At 53.0% G+C, this 22,716-nt stretch overlaps 1 protein-coding gene across 2 annotated transcripts in view; it reads right to left on the minus strand.

The window, feature by feature from the left end:
- Positions 1–22,716, minus strand: part of LOC140388489 (NUAK family SNF1-like kinase 1) — a 56,824-nt gene that overhangs the window by 4,418 nt on the left and 29,690 nt on the right. For both annotated transcript variants that reach the window (XM_072472764.1, XM_072472765.1), the window contains exons 2-6: positions 19,171–19,291; positions 15,066–15,217; positions 13,107–13,172; positions 1,597–1,716; positions 1,043–1,175 (exon numbers count right to left, since the gene is read on the minus strand). In XM_072472764.1, the coding sequence (XP_072328865.1) occupies positions 1,043–1,175; positions 1,597–1,716; positions 13,107–13,172; positions 15,066–15,217; positions 19,171–19,291 (592 nt within the window). The remainder of the gene's footprint in view (positions 1–1,042; positions 1,176–1,596; positions 1,717–13,106; positions 13,173–15,065; positions 15,218–19,170; positions 19,292–22,716) is intronic.

Genomic DNA, 22,716 nt, shown 5'->3' on the forward strand with positions numbered 1-22,716 from the left:
TTCCATCACTTTCTTTTCCCCTCCAACATCAGTATATTGTAACTTATCTATGTAAAATTCACAAATTGTAGGCTGTCGTCAATTTAAGTGCCAGCAAAAACATTTACTTGTAATTCTGTTCCCTAAGTAAACTTGGCCCTATTATATGGAAAACAAATAGTAACATCGGCTGTGATTAAAACAACTGATCCATTGACCTGGTGTATTTGTTCTTTCACAAAACCATTAAAAACCATTTTTACTCAGTAGATACCTCTTGAGTTTGAAGATTATGACGTCAATCCCAATGTCGACTTTGAGCACATAATCTAAACTGACATCTTAGTACAGTAAATGATGTGAAACTAAGGTTTCAACTGCCGATCAAAGTTAAAAATCCCATGATGTTTTTCAAACAGAATAGAATTATCATGGTGGTCTTGCTGACATTTCTCTTTCAAACAGCACCGTCACTAGTGGATTAGTTGGTCATTTATTTAATTTGCTGGTTTCTTTTTTGTATGCAAACTGGTTGTCATATTGTCTCCATAACAAGTTATTACACTTCAAAAGTATTGCATTGGTTTTGAAGTACTTTGGGATATCCTATATCCTAGTGTTACATAAATGAAAATGTGTTAGTGCTCCAGAGGTTTAATTATTTTTTTTAATTTGCTCTTGACATGGATGCCAGCAAGGCAACATTTTTTGCCCATCTGTAGAGGCAGTAAGAGGTTAACTACATTAAGACTGAAATTATCTATGAGTCTGATCACATAGGGGTGGCAAATTCCCTTAACTGAAGGACATTAATTAACCGATTGTGTTTTCTCAATGGTCTGCAAACTTTCATGGTCATCATCTGGCTACCAGAACAATTCAGTTTCACTAGCTGTTCAGTTAAGACTTGAGCTCAAGTCTTCCAGTTCATAATTCAGCACCATAAACCCCAGACCATCAGACCTTTACACAGAAACATGCCATTGTGGAATCATCTTTCGTGCAGAAACCTGCAACTACTTTGTGAGATGATGTGTTCACTGAAATCTCTGTAATTCCTTACCCGAGCGTTGGTGCGGTTTCCTGTATTCTCCATGACTGATCTGCTGTATCAAAGTTTTGTAACTCCTACTATCAAATGGCATTGTTCCGTACACCAGTGTGTACAACAGAACTCCCAAGGCCCAGCAATCAACCTAACACACAGTAAAATATTTGATCATCAGTCCAGTGAACAGAGCAAATGGAAGATAGTCTCAAATACGACCAGATAATTCCACTTCAAAGGGTATCAGCATGTGTTCCTTTGTGTTAACTAAACAAGATTTGATTTTTAATTAGCAAGTGCCAGTCAACTTTCAAAACTGTCAACTTTCTAACCGACTTATGCTGTGATGTGACAGTAACCTCTCTCAATCTGAGGCAGGTGCCACGTCTGTACTGCAAAATACATCCGTGCTCACCAAAATATTTGGATGTCCCCCAACCTAGGAAGTGTACTGCTTGCAGGCAATAAAAGAGCCGGGAGTCTATGTTTTGCAGCATCTTTGGGTTGTGGAAATGCTTTTTAAAAGATGACGATTTATTCCGAATTAACAGCCCATTTGTCTCCCTTACCTCAGGTCCTTGATAAGGAAATCCATTCACTATTTCAGGTGAGGCATAAAGGGGGCTTCCACAGTATGTCTCCAACAGCTGATCCTTGTGATATAAATTCGATAAGCCAAAGTCAGCAAGCTGAAAAACACCAAGAAATAAGGAAATGGGATTATATGATAGCCAGTGTAAACTCAACGCCTCACTCACATTTGAGGTTCACAGAAAAGGGGTTAAATAATTATATTTGGTATAATGGCTTGCAATATGTACCTTGAGTCGCTCATTATAAAGCCAATGGTCACACTAATCAAGTTTCTATCAAACTGTAGTGCAAATGCAGCTGGGTAAACCAGAGTTGCAGTACAGGATGATGAAAAAGTCTGACATTTCCAGCAATTTTCCACCACTTTTATTTAAGACCTATGAACAATGATGTGCAGTAGTTAGCATATGCTTAATATATAAGTAACGTTCAAAATGGTATGGAATTTAGGGGCAGTTCATACAGCCGTTTAGCTTATCTCTCATCTGGGCATCATGGGGACTCTTAAATGTTGTTGTGTGCACGGTAGCATAGTGGTTAGCACAGTTGCAGCACAGCTCCAAGTTCGATTCCCACTGTCTGTGTGGAGTTTGCAAGTTCTCCCCATGTCTGCATGAGTTTCCTCCGGGTGCTCCGGTTTCCTCCCACAGTCCAAAGTTGTGCAGGTTAGGTGGATTGGCCATACCTTAGTGCCCAAAAAATGTTAAGTGGGGGTTATTGGGTTACGGGGATAGGGTAGATATGTGGGCTTCAGTAGGGGTGCTCTTTGTAAGGGCCGGTGCAGACTCGATGGGCCAAATGGCCTCCTTCTGCACTGTAAATTCAATGATTCAAAGTGTGAGAGAATGAAAATGGTGTGCAAGTAAAATTTTTATTGCTGAGGTGCACATTGTGAATTTTAACATGCGAAGATTGACATTCTTCAAATTTCGCTTATTTATTTTAGTCTAGAAGTCCTTGCCAAATAAGGCATTGTGTTCTTAGCTATTTTTAAATTATTTAGAGAAGTCTGGAAGCTAACCTAATGTTTTGTATTTGTTTCAATCAGTTAAATTCATTGAAGAAAATCAGAGGTTAAAGAATGGCCATATTTCAATTGAATCTTATCCCAAATACCTTTTATATGGTTGTCTGTTAAAACGTCTGCCACCATCTATAATTTTAAACTCAACGTTTATCATTCACGGTAAACTGCCAATATTATGGTGGCACATGTTTATATTTTCCATCAATTACTGTTTGTTTTTCCTCTTCACTGTCCTCAAACAGGGTCCCTGCTGGACATGGAAAACCTGACAAAGTTACAGAATTTTATAAAGACAGGGATGAAACTTTTCTGACTTTGGGCAGAATTCCAAGCTTTTCCAGTGTTTTTTCCTGATGCCCACTTCCCCCCTTCTCTGTTATCATTTGGTTTGTCAGCATGTCTGGAATCCTGTACAGGTTTTGTTTTGTTCCTGCCTGATCCTGCCTGTCAACCCCTGACTGGCTGCTTTGGAGATGGCCAGAATAACAACGGTAACTGGCCGAGTAGTTTGCACCAAATTCCCCAGTCCTTCCTTTCTTGCTTTCTTCATGAGGAGAGCTGTGTTTGTTGGTGACACTTATCTATTTTTGTTGTTGTGGAGGTGGAGGACTCAGCAGCCACTTTCTTCAGGATTTTTAAAAATTCATTCATGGGATGTAATAATCTTTATTGTCACAAGTAGGCTTACATTAACACTGCAATGAAAATCCCCTAGTCACCACATTCTGGCGCCTGTTCGGGTACACTGAGGGAGAATTCAGAATGTCCAATTCACCTAACAAGCATTTATTTTGGTACTTGTGCAGGAAACCCGTGCACCCGGAGGAGGAGGAGGGGGATTGAGAAGGATAGCGTCAGCAAATACGGGAATTGAACCCACCCTGTTGGCGTCGCCCTGCATCACGAACTAGCTGTTCAGCCAACTGAGCTAATTGACCTTTAAAATCTTACAGAAAGGGAGCTGAATGGCTCATGGAGAGGGAACAAATGGTAACCAGAAGGTCAGCAAGAATTTGATCTACCTCTTTTGCACTGATAGAATTAACATATAAGAGGCCCGGTGATAAATATTATAACTTCCTCAAAGAAAGATCTTCTCAAATTGCATGTAAACATCTTAATTATATCAAAGAAGTACTGATGCGAATAATTGTTGTCAGTGGACAGATTCAATGTGGTTAGATAAATAACTAGACACCAAAAATAACTATGAAAGAAGCCAAAGCCATCCAATTCTTTGCTGCTGAAACTATAAAAGTTTGGGAACATTTAGATAGGAATTAGCTCCACAGACTCTCACCATTTAATAGTGGAAGTATAAACTATATTTGCCAGATGCAGTGACTGCACTAAAGGGAAACATTTACTTGATTGTTTATTTAAACCAATAGATCTTTTATGGCTGTAAATATCACAGTGACCTTACAGCTCTCCTCTTCTTGTGGCTTTGTCCTTATTTAGCATTGAATTGATCTCATGGAAAGGGGTATTTACAAAGGCATTGTAAGACTTCAAATGCATGTAAGTGTCCATGGGCAGGATTTTTTGGATGGCGTGATTTCCTGCCCACGTGGGTGGGGAATACATCCCTGCCAACCACACCATCCCAAAAGCTATTTATTGGTTTGAGGAGTGTTAACTAACTTGCACCTCACTCGAGTAGAAGTCCAGGCCAGTCCAGAGAGCTGCTGGTCAATCTGATTGGCCGTCAGCTGTCCAATACCAGTAATGTCAGCTGCAGTGGACACGGCTGGGAATGCTAAGTCTAAGTCCCGGTAGTCCAGGAACAGATAAGTGCTGGTCTCGGGGATGGGAAGGAAGTGAGGTGCGAGTGGACATGTTTATTTTTATAATATATTTTATTCAAAATTTTGTGGCCAAACATAACAGTACATAGTTTTTCTTTTGAACAACAACAAAGCAATATAAATAACTGTGGCCAATTTTAAACAAATAAATAAATAATATATAAACAAAAACAAAACTAAGTGGCAACTGCCTTGCGAGTGGACATGTTGATAGAGACGCCAGGGATGGCTGAGATGCACTCAGGAGCCAGACCCGATTTGGGGGACGTATCCAATGTTGAAAGGAAGTTGTTGTTGGAGGTGCACCCCCCGCCCCCCACCCTCTTCCACCTGAGGCTTGAGCAGGGTACATTTTCGGGCTCCCTGCCACCCATAATTTCCTCTCACCAACCTGAAAATTGGAGCTGGGCAGGAAACAGCCGTTAAGTGTTTATTCATTGGTCACCTCGTGGTCTCAATTGGGGCAAGGATGGGTGGACCGGCCCAGGCTTTCTGTACCACTGTATAATTGTGGAGAGGTAGAGACAGGCAGCAACCTGGTGAGAAGGACATCTGAGGAGAAATGTTACGGGTTTCTCCCTGCCTGAAAACCCAGGGGTGGGGTAGAGGGGCTTGTGTAAAATTCTGCCCAATAGGTGTAATTGCGAAAATGAAAAGGTTACCCATACAATATGTAATAAGCCATTTGTCAAAATGTTTATGATGTAAGAACTTGTTGTATTTCAGAGTTAACTCCAACCTTCACTACAATAAAACTTTATTTTTATCCAATGGATATATGAGCAAATCTGTGCTTTCAAATGAAATCTGTATTTTCTTCAGGTAACCCCTAATTAAAACAGAAACTGAAAGAAGATGAGAAACAGAAAGAGAAACAGAAAAGGTAAACATAGAAATGAAACTGACCCTCTCTGTTTCTACAGAAACAAGAAATAAACTGAGTGGCAAACTGAACCTAGTTGAAAGATATAAAAGATTACAGATCGGTCCAAGCTGAGCAGTAGCAGTTGATGAGTCCGCTGGTGCAGTACAAGCAAGCTGAAGACTGAAGAAGACTGCCCAGTTCCAGACGCTAAGCTGCACCTTTTTCTGTTATTTGAAGATCACATTGGTTGATCTACCCCACCTAGAGTGAGTTGAACAGTTTCTGCAGACTTGGGGTGCCATATGTGATAGAAGGCAACATGCCCACAGAACTTGAGTTGGTTGTGCGCTGCTGTCGGTTAATAGAGAGGAGTGGAGCTACGATTCCTCATGAGGAAGAGAGATTTGAAAGACCATGGGCGAAATTCTCCGTTATCGGCGGAAAGTCCGCCGATCGGCGCAAAAAACGGCGCAAATCCGACTTGCGTCACGTCGGAAAAATGGGTCGATAGTCTCCGGCCCGAAATGGGCTAGCAGCGACGTAACGGGATCCGCGTTTGCGCAGTGGTTCACGCCATGCAGCGTCATACGTGCTGCACGGCGTGACGGCTCATAAGGCCGCGCTGCTCCCCCCCCACCCAACCGCAACACCCGACTGGATGGCTGGCCGTCGCTCAGCCCCGAGGTTCGAGTCACGCGATGTGGAGGCGCTCCTGGACGCGGTGGAGCAGAGGACGGACGCCCTGTATCCCGGGCACGGCCGCAGAGTTGCCCCACGCCACAGCCGGCATCTGTGGAGGGAGGTGGCAGAGGCCGTCACCGCTGTGGCCCTGACACCATGGACAGGCACCCAGTGCCACAAGAAGGTGAATGACCTCGTCAGAGCAGGCAGGGTGAGCCTCCCCCATATCCCCCCCTCCCCATATCCCCCCTCCCCCATAATCCCCCCTCCCCCATATCCCCCCTCCCCCATATCCCCCCCTCCCCCATATCCCCCCTCCCCCATATCCCCCATATGCCCCCTCCCCCATATCCCCCCTCCCCCATATCCCCACCTCCCCCATATCCCCCCTCCCCCATATCCCCCATATCCCCCTCCCCCATATCCCCCCTCCCCCATATCCCCCCTCCCCCATATCCCCCATATCCTCCATATCCCCAAGTGAATCCAGCCCTAACCTTAACCTCTGCAATGCACGCGCAACCGATGGCGTGCATTCATATACCTGCCTAACACTGTTGCCTTTTACCCCTGCCCCCCCCCCCCCCCACAGGAGAAGCGCGCACACAACAATAGGGAGCATGTGAGGACTGGAGGAGGGCCCGCTGACGAGAGGCCACTGACCGTACACGAGGAAAGGGCCCTGGAACTGGCTGGCGGACCTGAGGACCGGGAGGTTGCTGATGCAGAGGTCGGGGGCGTACTAGCGAGTGAACCACCGACAGCCCGTCCCCATATCCCCCCTCCCCTATATCCCCCTCCCCCGTATCACCTGATCACTGCCTGATGTCTAACCATGCATGCTTCATTGTGTATCGCAGGACCAAACGTCCAGGCACCCATCCCCGCAGATGCAGACCGCCCGCATGGTGCCCCTCGGAGACCACGGGAGACGGAGAGACCCGCACACTCCAGCATGCGACGCCCGCAGGATGCCCCTCGGAGACCACAGGAGACGGAGAGACCAGCACCCTCCAGCATGCGACGCCCGCAGGATGCCCCTCGGAGACCACGGGAGACGGAGAGACCCGGACCCTCCAGCATGCAACGCCCGCAGGATGCCCCTCGGAGACCACGGGAGACAGCGAGACCCGCACCCTCCAGCATGCGACGCCCGCAGGATGCCCCTCGGAGACCACGGGAGACGGAGAGACCCGCACCCTCCAGCATGCGACGCCCGCAGGATGCCCCTCGCACACCACGGGAGACGGAGAGACCTGGAGCAACAGGGAGACGACACCCCCGTCACGTGCGGGAGCGACCACCCAGCGACGAGGGGGGCAGCCACAGGCCCCCGTCACATCCGAGCCAGGACACCACTACCCAGGACACCACTACCCAGGACACCACTACCCAGGACACCACTACACAGGACACCCCTACCCGGGACAGCACTACCCAGGAAGACGAAATACCGGACAGTGAGTCAGAGTGGATGGGTGGAGACGAACCCCCACCCCAAAGTGGCATGGACTCAGAGTGGGACGAAGAGCATGACACAACGCCACTGCTGTCACCAACACCTTCCACCATCGCAGAAACACTCACCACGGTTGGGCACTTTAGTGATGAGGCGTCTGGTACACTCACTGGTGCGCACAACTCAGCCGTCCCGGTACAGCAGGTGGAGGTAGGAGCAGCAGAGGGACCGGGCGGTCAGAGGGCAGCCCAGCCCAAGCGAACATCTGCCGCCCAGATGGATCCCGGGTTCCTGCAGTTACCACACCCACACATAGATCCGATGCAACCACCGACCCGGAGACGAGCGAAGGGGGTGACGGGCGGCTGCGGTCGCAGGTGGAGGAGTCCACCCGCGTCCAGGAGCTGGGAGTGGTGCCGGTCATGCGTGCCACCCAGGCTGACACCGCACGGGTGGCGTCCGCGGTGGAGGCAATGGGTGCGACGGTGTCAGACATGGGGAACGGTTTGCGAGGCCTGGGGCCTTCCGTGCAGGCGGCGTCTGTGGCCCAGGAAATGGCTGCCCTCTCACAGGAGGCCATGAGCCAGTGCCAAACAATTAGACACTGAGTAAGTTGGCACGGGTGCAGGGCACAGATGTGTTTTAGGGGCTAGGGCACGTGCATGAACTCCTTTGGTTATTAAAGTCAATGTTACACCTACTGAAGCTGCCTTTGTGCTCTGTCCAAAGTGTGCGGGGGTGTCATGTACGTTGAGCGCAAGTGTGTGTGGGAGGGGTGGTCTTACCTCAGCCCCAGGTGAGTCTGCCCCCTTCCCCCTGGGCCGCCATCAACATCCCCCGGGCAGAGGACGGGACCGTGCGCTGCAGTGTCACAGCCGCATGCAGGGATGGTCCGGGTGGATGGTGGTACTGTGGCCATGGGTCAGACATAGTCCAACGATGTAGAGCCAGGAGCTCATCGCAGGGCGGGTTGTCATCATCCTCCATGGCCTGCGATAGACACGCGTCCACCCGCAACTGTGTGAGCCCGGCCCGTTGTGCCGCAGGTGGATCGGCAATGGGGGGGGGGGGGGGGGGGGGGGGGGGTGGCGGGGGGTGGTGTGCATGCGGGTGGGGTGGGTGGGGTTGGGGAGGGGGGGTGAGGGTGCTGGGTGGTCGGCTGTTGCCATGATGTGCGGTCTGTGGCCATACTACCCGATTCCCACGCCCATCTAGTCAGTGAAGCGGGCGTCTATCAGTCTGTCCCGTGCCCGCTGGGCCAGCCGGTAACGGTGGACAGCCACCCGCCTGTGTCTACCCCGTCTGCCCTGACCATTGGCCCCATCCCCCTCATCTGGGGAGGACTGGGCCTCTTCCTGCTGCTCCTCCACTCCGCCCTCCTCTGCCTGCGGCACATCGCCCCTCTGCTGGGCTATGTTGTGCAGGACGCAGCACACCACAATGATGCGGCCGACCCTATCTGACCGATACTGGAGGGGGCCCCCAGAGAGGTCCAGGCACCTGAAACGCATCTTCAGCACGCCAAAGCACCTCTCGATCACTCCCCTTGTCGCTACATGGGCATCATTGTAGCGGTTCTCCGCCTCATTGCGTGGCCTCCGTATAGGCGTCATCAGCCACGATCGCAATGGGTAGCCCCTGTCGCCCAGCAACCAGCCCCTCAGCCGGGGATGGCGTCCCTCGTACATGCCGGGGATGGATGACCGCGACAACACAAATGAGTCGTGTACACTGCCTGGGTGACGGGCGCAGACGTGCAGGATCATCATGCGGTGGTCGCAGACCACCTGTACGTTCATCGAATAGGTCCCCTTCCTATTAGTGAACACGGCCCTGTTATCTGCAGATGGCCGCACGGCGACGTGCATCCCATCGATCGCGCCCTGGACCATGGGGAACCCGGCCACGGCAGAGAAGCCCACGGCCCGGGCATCTTGGCTGGCCCGGTCCACGGGGAAGCGGATGTAGCGGTGCGCCATGGCATATAGGGCATCTGTCACTGCCCGGATGCACCGGTGCACCGATGTCTGCGATATGCCGGACAGGTCCCCACTCGGTGCCTGGAATGACCCCGTTGCATAAAAGTTCAGGGCCACCGTAACCTTGACGGACACGGGGAGAGGGTGTCCCCCCGCCAGTGCCACGCGGTGACAGGTATGCCAGCAGGTGGCAGATGTGTGCCACGGTTTCCCGGCTCATCCGGAGTCTCCTCCTGCATTCCCGGTCCGTGAGGTCCTGGTATGACTGCCGGGGCCGGTACACACGGGGCGCCCTCGGGTGCCTCCGTTGCCGTGGGGCCGCGACGTCCTCCTCCCCCTCCTCGTCCTGTCGGTCAGGTGTCCCTCCAGCCTGGGCGGCTGCCGCCTGCCCCTCTGCGGCAGCCTGCGCCGCCTCTCTGGCACGCTCCTCCTCCTCCTCCTCCTCCTCCTCATCCAGGGCAACATAGACATGAGCGGCTGCCACCACGGCGGCCAACATCGCTGGATGATCTGAAAACATGACGGCCTGGTGGGGGGGAGGGGAACGACGACATGTCATCATTGCCCATATCCCCTCCTCCCCCCAGCCAGGTGGCATGGACCGCATGGGTCCAACTGTTGGAGGCTGGCACCTGGCAAGGTGGACCAAATCACTTGCCCTCCCAACCCCCTCCTCGGCACGGACCCCCCCCCCAACGCCCAACCTCCACCCCGGCACGGCACGGACCCCCCCCCAACCTCCACCCCAGCACGGACCCCCCCCCAACCTCCACCCCAGCACGGTCCCCCCCCGAACCTCCACCCCAGCACGGACCCCCCCCAACCTCCACCCCGGCACGGACCCCCCCCCCCATCCTCCACCCCAGCACGGACCCCCCCCCCCAACCTCCACCCCGGCACGGCACGGACCACCCCCAACCTCCACCCCAGCACGGACCCCCACCCAACCCCCCAACCTCCCCCCCGGCACGGCACGGACCCGCCCCCCCAACCTCCACCCCGGCACGGACCCCCCCACAACCCCCAACCTCCACCCCAGCACGGACCCCCCCCCCAACCTCCACCCCAGCACGGCACGGACCCCCCCCAACCTCCACCCCAGCACGGACCCCCCCAACCTCCACCCCGGCACGGCACGGACCCCCCCCAACCTCCACCCCAGCACGGACCCCCCCCAACCCCCAACCTCCACCCCAGCACGGACCCCCCCCCCAACCTCCACCCCGGCACGGACCCCCCCCAACCCCCAACCTCCCCCCCCAACCTCCACCCCGGCACGGACCCCCCCCTCAACCCCCACCCCGGCACGGACCCCCCCTCAACCCCCAACCTCCACCCCAGCACGGACCCCCCCCAACCCCCAACCTCCACCCCGGCACGGCACGGACCCCCCCAACCTCCACCCCAGCACGGACCCCCCCCCCACCTCCACCCCGGCACGGCACGGACCCCCCCCCAACCTCCACCCCAGCACGGACCCCCCCCAACCCCCAACCTCCACCCCAGCACGGACCCCCCCCCAACCTCCACCCCGGCACGGACCCCCCCCAACCCCCAACCTCCACCCCGGCACGGCACGGACCCCCCCCCAACCTCCACCCCAGCACGGACCCCCCCAACCTCCACCCCGGCACGGACCCCCCCCAAACCTCCACCCCAGCACGGACCCCCCCCAACCTCCACCCCGGCACGGCACGGACCCCCCCAACCTCCACCCCAGCACGGACCCCCCCCAACCTCCACCCCAGCACGGACCCCCCCCCCCCAACCCCCAACCTCCACCCCGGCACGGACCCCCCCCCCCAACCTCCACCCCGGCACGGACCCCCTCCCAGCACTCCCCCGGAGCCCAGCCTACTCTAACCACGCCCCCCGCCGCACACACACACACACACACAACCCGAGACGCACCTCTCCTCACGCAATCAGACTGCGGCCACGCCATTGCCTGCCCAGAGCCAACCCCCCAGGCCGTCACTCACCTCCACGCTGGTCGGCGTGAGCCTGGAGCACCGGGTCACGCCGATGAAAAGGAGGTTTGATTCACGTCGACGTGAACGGTCATCATGTCGACGGGACTTCGGCCCATCCGGAAGGGAGAATATCGGCAGGCCGAAAATCGGCTGCCTTGCGCAGACACGTGTCATTCTCCGCGGCAGCGGCGCCATTAACGCCCCGCCGACTTTTCTCCCTTCGGAGACTTCGGCAACCGGCGGGGGCGGGATTCACGGCGGCCAACGGCCATTCTCCGACCCGGCGGGGGGTCGGAGAATGACGCCCCTTGGCTGCAACACCCCCACCCCCCACCCCCGCCCCCCCCACATCCCCACCTACGTGGTGGGTTTTCCTGCAGCGGAGGCGGCGCGCCATTGGCTGCTGGTGGGATAATCTGGTCCCACTAAATTCAATGGTTTTTTCATGGCTCTCCCGCCCCCTCCACTGGTAAACCCATGCCGGGTGCTGACTTCGGCAGGACCTAAAGATCCCATCAGTGGGGAGGGCCAGATCCCACCCTTTGTGACTGAGTGTGATCCCCAAAATCTGAGTAAACTGCTGAGTCAGTTCATAACTGTCCTGGTTGCATCTACCATTTGATGTGCAATTTATAGTTTATAATCAACCACAATTTTCCTGTTAATTCGTATTTACATTCACATTCTGGATTCTGGCGTATCGATGATGGTATTTAATGCTTGCTTTGTTTGACTCTTCTGTAGCAGTAAAAAATATTCAAACTGCGGAATCTTGTGGCTCCATTCTTTTAGCAAATAATTGGGATTTGAATTCTGTCAATTTTTAAAAAAAGTTACTGGTTTCTTGAGATCGTAACACAAGAGTGATAGGCGCCTTCATCTCTGAATTCATGGGCACTATTCTCCCCCCCCCCCCCACGCCGAGTGGGAGAATCGCTGGGGCGCCGCGCGAATTGCGCCACGCCGCCCCGACCCCCGCACGCGATTCTCCCAACCCCCCGGAAACCAGCGCCACGCGATTCGCACCGGGCCGCTCGGAGAACCGGTGAGCAGCGATTCTCCGGCCCGGATGGGCCGAGCGACCGCTACGACACGACAGGTTCCCAATGGCGCAGTCCACCCCTGGTCACTGCCGGTGGGAACTCTGCGGGTACGGTGGGGGAGCGGCCTGTGTTGGCTCCTTCACCGGGGTGGCCTCCGATGGGGTCTGGCCCGTGATCGGGGCCCACCGATCGGCGGGCCGGCCTTTCCCCCCGCCTGGGCCTACCTCGTTCCGTGCACGGCCCCAGAACACCGGCTCCATGTTGGTGAGGGGCCGGCGTTTGTAAGACGTTCCCCTCGCATGCGCAGGATGGCGCAGCCCAACTGCGCATGTGCAGGATTGGGCTGCCACAACTGCGCATGCGTGGGTTCGCGCGGGCGCCGCGTAAGGACGCTGGTCCCCTGTGGGCACCAGAATAGGTCGTGTCCAGGCCCTGTTTGCGCCCTTGTGAAACGGGACGGCGTTCACAACGGCGCGAACATTTGGCCTCAATATCGGAGAATCGCCCCCATAGTCTACTTCAGAATTCAGAGTAAAACCAACAGTTTTCTGTAACAAATGCTGGCAAGTCATTGAAGGAAAAAAATGTGTTTTGAAGAGATTAATTCAACAACACAAAAAGGGTAAAAGTGATATTAAAAAGCATCCAACCTTTACATTAAAGTTTTCATCCAGGAGAATGTTCTCTAGTTTCAAGTCACGGTGCACAATTCCTTTCTGTGTGGGAAAAGACAAATACCAGGGTCAATGGTTTGAATCAATTTGGTTTGGTTAGATGTAAAAACTTTAAAAACCTCAAAGCTAAACCCAGTCCCCCTCGGAGCTGTCCCTTCCAGTTTTAGCAGAGACAGGAACAGGGCTGGACAACGAACCCACTCCCAGGAGGCAGGTTCATAATGTAAATATTAAAATAAGGCTGCATGCCTCAAATTCTATCTTCCTTCTAGGTTTACCCATGGCAGACTGGGTTTCCGGGGCCTCAGGAAACCCAGCGGTTGAAAGGAAACAGAAACTGCAGCATGGAATAGGTACGTGGGTTTCCAGCACTGCTTGTGGGTCAGAAGCTAGAGTGCTTCCTCCCAAGCTAACAAGCTTACCTGTTGCCTCCAGGATTGTTTGATCCTCTCCCTGGGATCAGACCCTGTTCAGGTTTGCTGCACCGTTCTTTTTTTAACATAAAAATAAATCTACTTTAAGAATATAAGGAAGTACATAGCGGTAGATTTTTCGGTGCCGCCCGCTGTGGGAATCGTTGCAGGTGGAATGGACAATTTGAAGGATGTTTAAAGGTCTGTTGACCTCGGGTGGGAACTTCCAGTCTCAGGGTGGGCGCAACTGGAAAATCCCGCACAGAATGTATCAGAATACCCACAACCCAGATGTGCTGGGCTCAACCCTTCATGTAAATTGCTCAAAATTAGCAATTCATTTCAGTAAAATTTCTGAAATTATTCCTTAAGGGATGGTCAAATAGATTAGATTCACTACAATGCAGGAGGCCATTCATCCCATCGAGTCTGCACCAACCCTCTGAAGGAGCACCCTACCTATGCCCACTCCCACGCCCTAGCCCTGTAACCCCACCTAATCTTCACGTCCCTGAACACTAAGGGGCAATTTTATCATGGAGAATCCACCTAATCTGCATGCCTTTGGACTGTGGGAGGAAACCCATGCAGACACAGGGAGAAAGTACAAACTCCACACCTACAGTCACCCAAGGCTGGAATTGAACCCGGATCCTTGGCACTGTAAGGCAACAGTGCAAACCACTGTGCCTCTGTGTTAATAATTTTAAATCATACTTATCTCTATCAGTGAGTTCACTGCTGCTTCACAGCCTCAGTGACCCGGGTTTGATTCCCGACTTGGGTCACTGTCTGTGTGGACACTGACACGTTCTCTCCGTGTCTGCGGTTTCCTCCCACAAATCCCGAAAGACATGCTTGTTAGGTGAATTGGACATTCTGAATTCTCCCTCGGTACCCGAACAGGCGCCGGGGTGTGGCGACTGGGGGATTTTCACAGTAACTTCATTGCAGTTTTAATGTAAGCCTACTTGTGACACTAATAAAGATTATTATGCATGTGTATGTGCGTATTTATGGTTATCGGTATTGCTGCGTGCTGCTTATGGTAGCCGCTAGAGTATTTTATCATTGTAGGTATTGCTTTGGGTGTAATTACATCGTTGTCTTTAAGGCTGCGCCCATTGCTTGTTATGATGACTGCAGAATTTGCTGTGGGTGGGCTCATTGTTGCCCTGATCACAGTGTCTATATTTATAGCTGTACATAAAGATCAAGGTGTGTTTATATGGGTGGAGAATTACTATGCGGTGTACTGTGTAAATGCCTCTGTTTTGGTGGCAAGAGAGGGGAGGGAACAGACAGAATGGAACTATTCTATTGCGACTGTGTAATCCTGTAGCAATTTAGAATTTATAATGAATTCGCATCACCCCCCCCCATCACCTCTACTCTCATCAATCCTTCTGGGCAGAGGTATACAAATGTGTAAGGATTTATTAATATGGTAGCATTGGGAAGTGTAATTTGTGGGCACCAGTCAGAAAGCTCCTGCCAAGAATATGGTGGAAGTATTTTTTACCTTATGACAGTAGTGAATTGCTGAGACGATTTGCCTGAAAGCTTTGCGTGCTTCATTCTCGGAAAGTCTGTGACGCTCATTTACATAATCATACAGTTCACCATTACTGCAGTAGTCCATTACAATGACAATCTTGTCCTTATTTTCAAAAACTGCAGAAAAAACACAAATGATCACTGAATCTGGAACATATTGGGCAAAATTCTCCCCAAACTGCGCGATGTCCGCTGACTGGCGCCCATAACGGCGCCAATCAGACGGGCATCGTGCCGCCCCAAAGGTGCGGAATGCTCCGCATCTTTGGGGGCCGAGCCCCAACATTGAGGGGCTAGGTCGGCGCCGGAGGGATTTCCGCCCCGCCAGCTGGCGGAAACGGCGTTTGTTGCCCCGCCAGCTGTCGAGGAAATGACATCCCCGGGCGGCGCATGCGCGGGAGTGTCAGCGGCCGCTGACAGTTTCCCGCGCATGCGCAGTGGGGAGAGTCTCTTCCGCCTCCGCCATGGTGGAGACCGTGACGGAGGCGGAAGGGAAAGAGTGCCCCCACGGCACAGGTCCGCCAGCGGATCGGTGGGCCCCGATCACGGGCCAGGCCACCGTGTGGGCACCCCCCCGGGGTCAGATCGCCCCGCGCCCCCCCCAGGACCCCGCCCACGCCGCGTTGTCCCGCCGGTAAATACCTTCTTTAATTTACGCCGGCGGGACAGGCGATTTCTCGGCGGGACTTCGGCCCATCCGGGCAGGAGAATCAAGCGGGGGGGCCCGCCAACCGGCGCGGCCCGATTCCCACCCCCGCCCAATCTCCAGTACCGGAGACTTCGGCAACCGGCGGGGGCGGGATTCACGGCGGCCAACGGCCATTCTCCGACCCGCGGGGGGGTCGGAGAATGACGCCCATTGTCTTTCTGCAAAGAAAAACCAAGGGCGGGATTCACTGATCCTGAGGCTAAGCGTTTCTCGACGGCGTTAACATGGCCTCAGGAGCAGCAATTCTGACCCCTACAGGGGGCCAGCACGGCACTGGAGCGACCCACGCCGCTCCAGCTGCCGATCCCCAGCAGCAGATAGGTGCCACGGGCCTGCGGCAACACGTGTATGCGCAGTGGGACCGGCGTGATTGCCGCGCATGCGCAGTGGCTCCCTTCTCCGCGCCGGCCCCGATGCAACATGGCGTAGGGCTACAGGGGCCGGCGCAGAACAAAAGATCCCCCAGTCCGAGAGTCCTGCCTGCCGATCGGTAGGCCCCGATCGTGGGCCAGGCCACAGCGGAGGCCCCCCCCCCCCCAAGGGTCCGATCCCCCTCCCCCCCCCCCCCACCCCCCGGGGTCGGACCCCCCCCCCTCCCAACCAGGCCGCCCCCAGATGCATTCACGCCGAAAGTCCCGCCGGCTAACAGCTGGGGCGTCATTCTCCGCCGGCGGGAGTCTCCGTTTTGCCGGCGCCCGGGGGTTTCCCGACGGCGTGGGGCTGCCCCACAATGGGAAACCCCATTGACCGGCCGGTGTTACGGAGACTCCCGCCGGCCGGTCGGGGCAGAAATGTGGCGGGGCGGGTAGGAGAATTTCGCCCCAGGTGTGGCCGGCGCCGGCGGGAAGGGACTCGCTGTTTTTAGCATGGCCGCTTGGCCCATCCCAGACCGAGAATCGCCAGGGGCCCCCCGCAGAGCGGCCCCCTACCAGTGCCAATGGGGCCGGTTCTCCGCTCTCCGGAGAATCGGCGGACAGGCGTCGGGATGGCATGGCGCGATTCGCGTCGGACCCGGCAATTCTCCGGCCCGGTCCCGGGGTGAGAGAATCCCGATCAGAAATCGGAACTCTTAAGGTCATTTTCATGGCATTTGCAATAAACACAATAAAGAAATTATTTCCTTGGGAAAGCAATCAGCATGCTCCAATTCCCAACGGTTGGGATTTTACAGTATCCCTCCACATCAAAGTATAGAATCTGGGCACAAGTCCGTTCTGGGTGGGATTAACGGTGCCGTTCTCGGGGCTTGTAGCGCCTCCCGGGAACAATGCCGTCATCTAAAAGCATTCCGGGGGGTTTATTGGCCCTCAGGGGGGGAACGCCCCCACGGAAGCCGCACTCAAGTTGTATTTCCTGCACTGAAGAACTCCGCTTGTCAGTGCAGGGAGAGATCAGGGCTGGTTTAGCACAGGGCTAAATAGCTTGCTTTTAAAGCAGACCATGGCAGGCCAGCAGCGCGGGTTCAATTCCCGTACCAGCCTCCCCGAACAGGCGCCGGAATGTGGCGACTAGGGGCTTTTCACAGTAGCTTAATTTGAAGCCTACTTGTGACAATAAGCGATTTTCATTTCATTTCATTTTGCATTCATTATTAAATGGCACCCCAATCTCTCAACCCCCCGACTCCCCAACTCACTAGTTGGGGGGTCCTCGAGCACCCCATACCCCTCCTCATATGGGCAGGGCACTCCCGGGCCCGATCCTTGGCATGGGCAAAATGCTACCTTGGTACTGAAAGGCTGGCAGTGCCACCTGGGCATCCTGGAAGTGCCAGGCTGGCAGTGCCAGGCTGCCCCGGTGGCATCAGCAGTCCTATGGTGCCACCCTGCCCAGCTACCAACCACCCAGTGGCCTCCGATCGTCTAGGTCTGGAGACACCCCCAAGTGCTGTTTTGCCAATGCTAAATGGAACCCGGTTGGGGTCTCCTCAGCGAGGCCGGTAGATCCCGGGAGCCGGTTTGATATAGCGTACGCAGAGCTCACTTAACTCTTCAAGTCTGGATCCTACCCGTTGTGGGTGGGATCTAGATCGCAAACTCTCACAAGATCTCACGGGGCGTAACGACCGTCGAGAATCCTGGAAGAGGCCTCTCGCGGTTCTACTGGCTGCGTCCCATCCCGATTCTGGCGGGATGCGTTCAGTAAATCGTGCCCTTGATTTCTCTACCCCTTCTGAAGACATTAATAATATGGGTGCGATTCAGCGATTGCGTTGTGTCCGGAGCAGAGCAGGGCGCACCGGGTGTATCCTAGGGGAGCCCCAAATCAGGCTCTGCACCAGGCTGATCGCGAGTCATCTGACTCGCTCCACCTGGATCTCACCGTCACTGGGCGAGAACCAGTTCTGCATATTTAAATGAGCCGTTTTGGGATATTTAACTACCCGGATGCCGGATTCACCCGGCTCCAGGGACTCAACGACTGCGCCTATGAGACCTCACCAGGGTGCTGTTTAGTTCTGGTTCACACAAACGTGAACCAGGCGTAACGGCATCTCGTAGGGTATTAGAGACCCCAGGTGGTCAGCGACAGGGAAGCTCCCCTTGCACTGTAGCACTGCTAGCCTGGCACCATCAAGGTGGCACTGCCAGATTGCCAGGTTGGCACCTCCAGGGGTTGGGCCTGGCCGGGGGGGGGGGGGGGGGGGGGGGGAGGATGGATCGCGTCTGCTGCTCACAATGGTGCGCCAATCTACGAACAGACGTTCCTGCTGGTGAGATCAGCTCGCCAGCAGGAAATCTCTCTAAATGTTGCCTCGGTGGGGACAAACTCCCCGAGGCCAAAAAAAGCGGCAAAGTTATGTTGAATAGTGGGGTGATTCTCGGCGCTGACTTAAACTTTTGTCCACTGAATCGTGCCCTGTATCTCGCCATCCCATAGGTACAGAGTAATATAGTCCCTCTAAAAGTATCAATATTGTGTCTCGCTAACACATAGCTAGAGGGCAATGTTCACTGTGGACAGTAATGATGTAGCCCAACCCACACATTGACAGTAATACCTTTCAGTCTTACAGACATGTGCTGATTCTAGCACTTGGGGCTGATTTGAAATGTTGATGGGTGTGGAAGATGGGCAGTAGCAGACTGACTGATCTTCATTCACTCTCCCTCATTTTCCATTCTGGGAGATATAGCCCATCTGCTATCATTGGTTTTCCACTCAAGCCAAAAGTTAAAATCGACACTGTTTTTCTCTCAAGGTCACTGACAGATGTTCGCACTCTGGGGATAATCATCATTTTCTGATTTTACTTGACTGGTAATATGACAGACTATGGGTTGAATGATACCTGAAAGTGTTAAATATTTTGCCTCTTGAGCACATTTTCATCCCCTCCTAGAGTAATAATGACACTCACCTTCATAAATGCGTATGATATTAGGATGATTAAGAGATGCCATGATCTCCATTTCTCGCTGGATGTGGATCCGATCTAGTTCCTCTTGAACTTTATCCTTTCGGACAGATTTAATAGCTACCTATGAACAAGAATTCAAGATAACTCATAAGAACCCAAATCAGATGTTGATAAAAATTTCTGTTCAATATCTTCACAAGATGTAAACAATTATTTCAGACCCTCCAGATATATAAAGGAATTACTTGGTTTAGAATTGCTCCTGCTCTGCTATGTTGGAGGATATTTTGCAAACACCTTGTTCCAGTGGACAGCAAGAGCACGTTGAAGAACTGGGGCTATGGGTGCTACCCGATTGCTGTCCAATCCTAACTGTGAGCAAGGATCTTAACTGAGAACCAAGGATCACAGATTATAGGTATATTTTTCCACTGTACACAGCCAGCATGTTCATGTTTCCGAGACCCAAGCATCCTAGTGTTTTCACTGGTATACTACGCAAATACTTAAGACACTTGTGCACACTTGTGGGGATGAGATCTTCTTCTGTTCACTGTAATGGCGTCATAAGCAAAGCTTTCCTCTGGCTTAGCATTTTAAAATTAAATTCTTTAATGTTTTTCTGAATTTGCTGGAAATAGCAAGCAGAAGAAATCTTGCTACAGTTAATTTTTTTTAAAACAACAACTAGAGGGAATCAACCTCACTGATGAGTCAGAGTGTCAATTCTTTACCGAAACCCCATACACAAAGGTTTCTGCTTTATTCTATGTTGCTAAGTTCTACTGCAATTCTCCTTTTGTTAAGCAACACTATGCAGTGCTGTGTCTCTTTGGGGCACTGTTCACTTAGCTCCTCCTCAATTATTTGACCGAGCCTAAGCATTCCAAATTCAGATTTGGTATTGTCATTCTGAATTTCTCCTCTGGTCCAATCACGTTTCATTGAAGGAGATTTAAAAAAGTACGAGACGGCTATCACTATCGGACACAATTCAAGTTCTCAAGCAAGATAACATTGTTTTCAATAGGACTCCACATACTTTCTGATAAGTTTTATCAGACAGTTTGTGTTGTTGTACCACTCCAGGTTATTTTTATACAATTATCAACTGGGCAAATGGAAAAGCGCCTAACTCAACAATTCCAGAAATACACAAAGGTTATTTCAAGAATGCATCACGCCAGGAATGTTTGCAGATACCATTACTGAATTTCAGCTCTTGACATTTTGTGACTGGGAGCTTGGGAACAGTTTATGTTCAACACTAATAGTAAGAACTCAATAAATCTTCACTAATGGTGAAAACGAACTGTAAATATTAGACTTGCTGCTGACTTAATGAACGTTTCTCTATTTACTCTGCCCTTTAGCTGCTTGACGATCACTAAATGAATGTTTCTCCAACTGCTAGGTCAACAGTGCCCTCGGACACTTATTTTTATAATATTTTGCTTGTTAAGAACATTCCGTCACTATTTTCTTGCAGGTGTCTTTATCCGATGCTGCTCACATCAGAGTCCTCCTGTAAATCTATTTACCCTCATCAACCCGCAGTGTGTACAAATAAATCTAAAGGTTAAATTCTCTATTGTAAATAGTGGCTCAGTTATTGGTCTTCTTCCCTTATTTCCTCATCTCACCTGTGCCTTTCCTGTCTAAGCTTTCATTGAAAACCTGCAGCTCCTCATGACCTTATCTTGCCTCTTTCATGGTTTTCCTTATCTTGCTTCAACTCTCCTTCTTTTCCTCCCTTTGGTTGCCTTTTCAAATCACCTTTTAACCTTTCTTTTCACACAACTCCATAAATATGGGGCAGGATTCTCCCAAAGGGCGGCTAAGTGCCGACGCCGGAGTAAAAACGGGAGTGTTTTACTCCAGCATCGGCGCCCGTTCCGGGACCCCATTCTGCGGCCCACAGGGGGCTAGGACAGCAGCTGCCGATCCCAGCCGGAACCCGGCGCCGCAGGATATGCGCATGCGCAGTTGGACCGGCGCCAACTACGCATGCGTAGTGGCCTACTTCCCCGCGCCGGCCCCCACGCCAAATGGCACAGGGCTACAGGAGCCAGCATGGAGGAAAGGAGGCCGTGGGGCAGAGAGGCCAGCCCGCCAATCGGTGGGCCCCGATCGTGGGCCAGGCCACTGCGGAGGCCCCCCCCACAGGCCGCCCCTGGACCCTTCAACACTGAGGTCCCGCCGGTGCCATTCTAACATCCTCTGAGCCGTCGGGACCTCGGCGTTGAAGGGTCCAGGGGCGGCTTGTGGGGGGGGCCTCCGTAGTGGCCTGGCCCGCGATCGGGACCCACCGATCGGCGGGCCGGCCTCTCTGCCCCCCGGCCTCCTTTCCTCCGCGCCAGCTCCTGGAGCCCTGCGCCATTTGGCATCGGGGCTGGCACGGGGAAGAAGACTTTTTGATGACGGCCGCTCGGCCCAGAGAATCGGCGTGCTGGCCTGTGCCGGAGAGTCGCCGCATACCCCGACCGGAGTTGCGCCGACCATGCTGGCGACGATTCTCCGCACTGCAGAGTATTGCGTCCCGGCATCGGGGCGGTGTGGCGCGATTCGCGGCGCCGCGCCAATTCTCCGACCTGGCGGGGGGTCGGAGAATTCCGCCCATGACCTCTCTGGGCTAAAATACATAATTGACATTCAGAACCAAAAAATTGCTCTTGAGCCGAATTCTCCGAACATTGGGATTCTCTGTTCCCACCGGAAGCACACCCCGCTGGCGGGTTAGCCGGCGGTGTGGGGTGGCATTAGCGGGAGGGATTCTCCAGTCCCCCGGCTGTGACGTGTCATTCACTGGCGGCAGGATTCTCTACTCCCGTCGATTGTCAATGGGATTTCCCATTAAAGACACCCCACACCACTGGGACACTCAGCCAGGGAATTCAGGCCCCTATTAACAAGCGGTGACAGGAGGGAATCCCACCGCCATAGAACGGCGCACCACCGAGAATCATGCGGCTGGGAGAACGGAAAACCCTACCTGTGGTGTTATTAATGGATCAGTACTTAGCATTCCTTGATGGAATTCCTTTATTTGCTGTTTTAATGAGACACTAGCTTTAAAATAACAAATTGCAATTTGTATAAGCTTTGTACAAAGTTAGGATGAAATTGGTCATGGCTAGTAGCATGGTAACAGGGTGGTTGAAAGTCAGCTTTCTATCTTACACTATCCTCAAATTTCGTTCCTATTAAAATTGAACAATTCCACCCCCAGGCTGCTTATATCGTAACCAAAATCTTCTGTATCTCCTTTATTTCGCTCTAGATCAATGGCTGGATTCTCCGCTTTACGAGGCCAGAAGAGCGAATCGCGATCGGGCGGAGAATTGTGCAAAATTGAAAAATCAAGGTTTGCGCCTGGCGCCGATTCCAATGCCATGTTGCAGTCCCTCACTGCCGGAACATTGATGTTTGTGTCCTGCGCCAGCAGATCCAAGCAAAACCGATGGAGAATCCCGCCCAATGCCTTTCATAACCTCAGAGCATCCCAAACTGTTTTACAGTCATTGAAGAATTTTTGAAGTGTATTTA

The sequence above is a fragment of the Scyliorhinus torazame genome, chromosome 13 (assembly GCF_047496885.1).
Source record: "Scyliorhinus torazame isolate Kashiwa2021f chromosome 13, sScyTor2.1, whole genome shotgun sequence".
Lineage (NCBI taxonomy): Eukaryota > Metazoa > Chordata > Chondrichthyes > Carcharhiniformes > Scyliorhinidae > Scyliorhinus > Scyliorhinus torazame.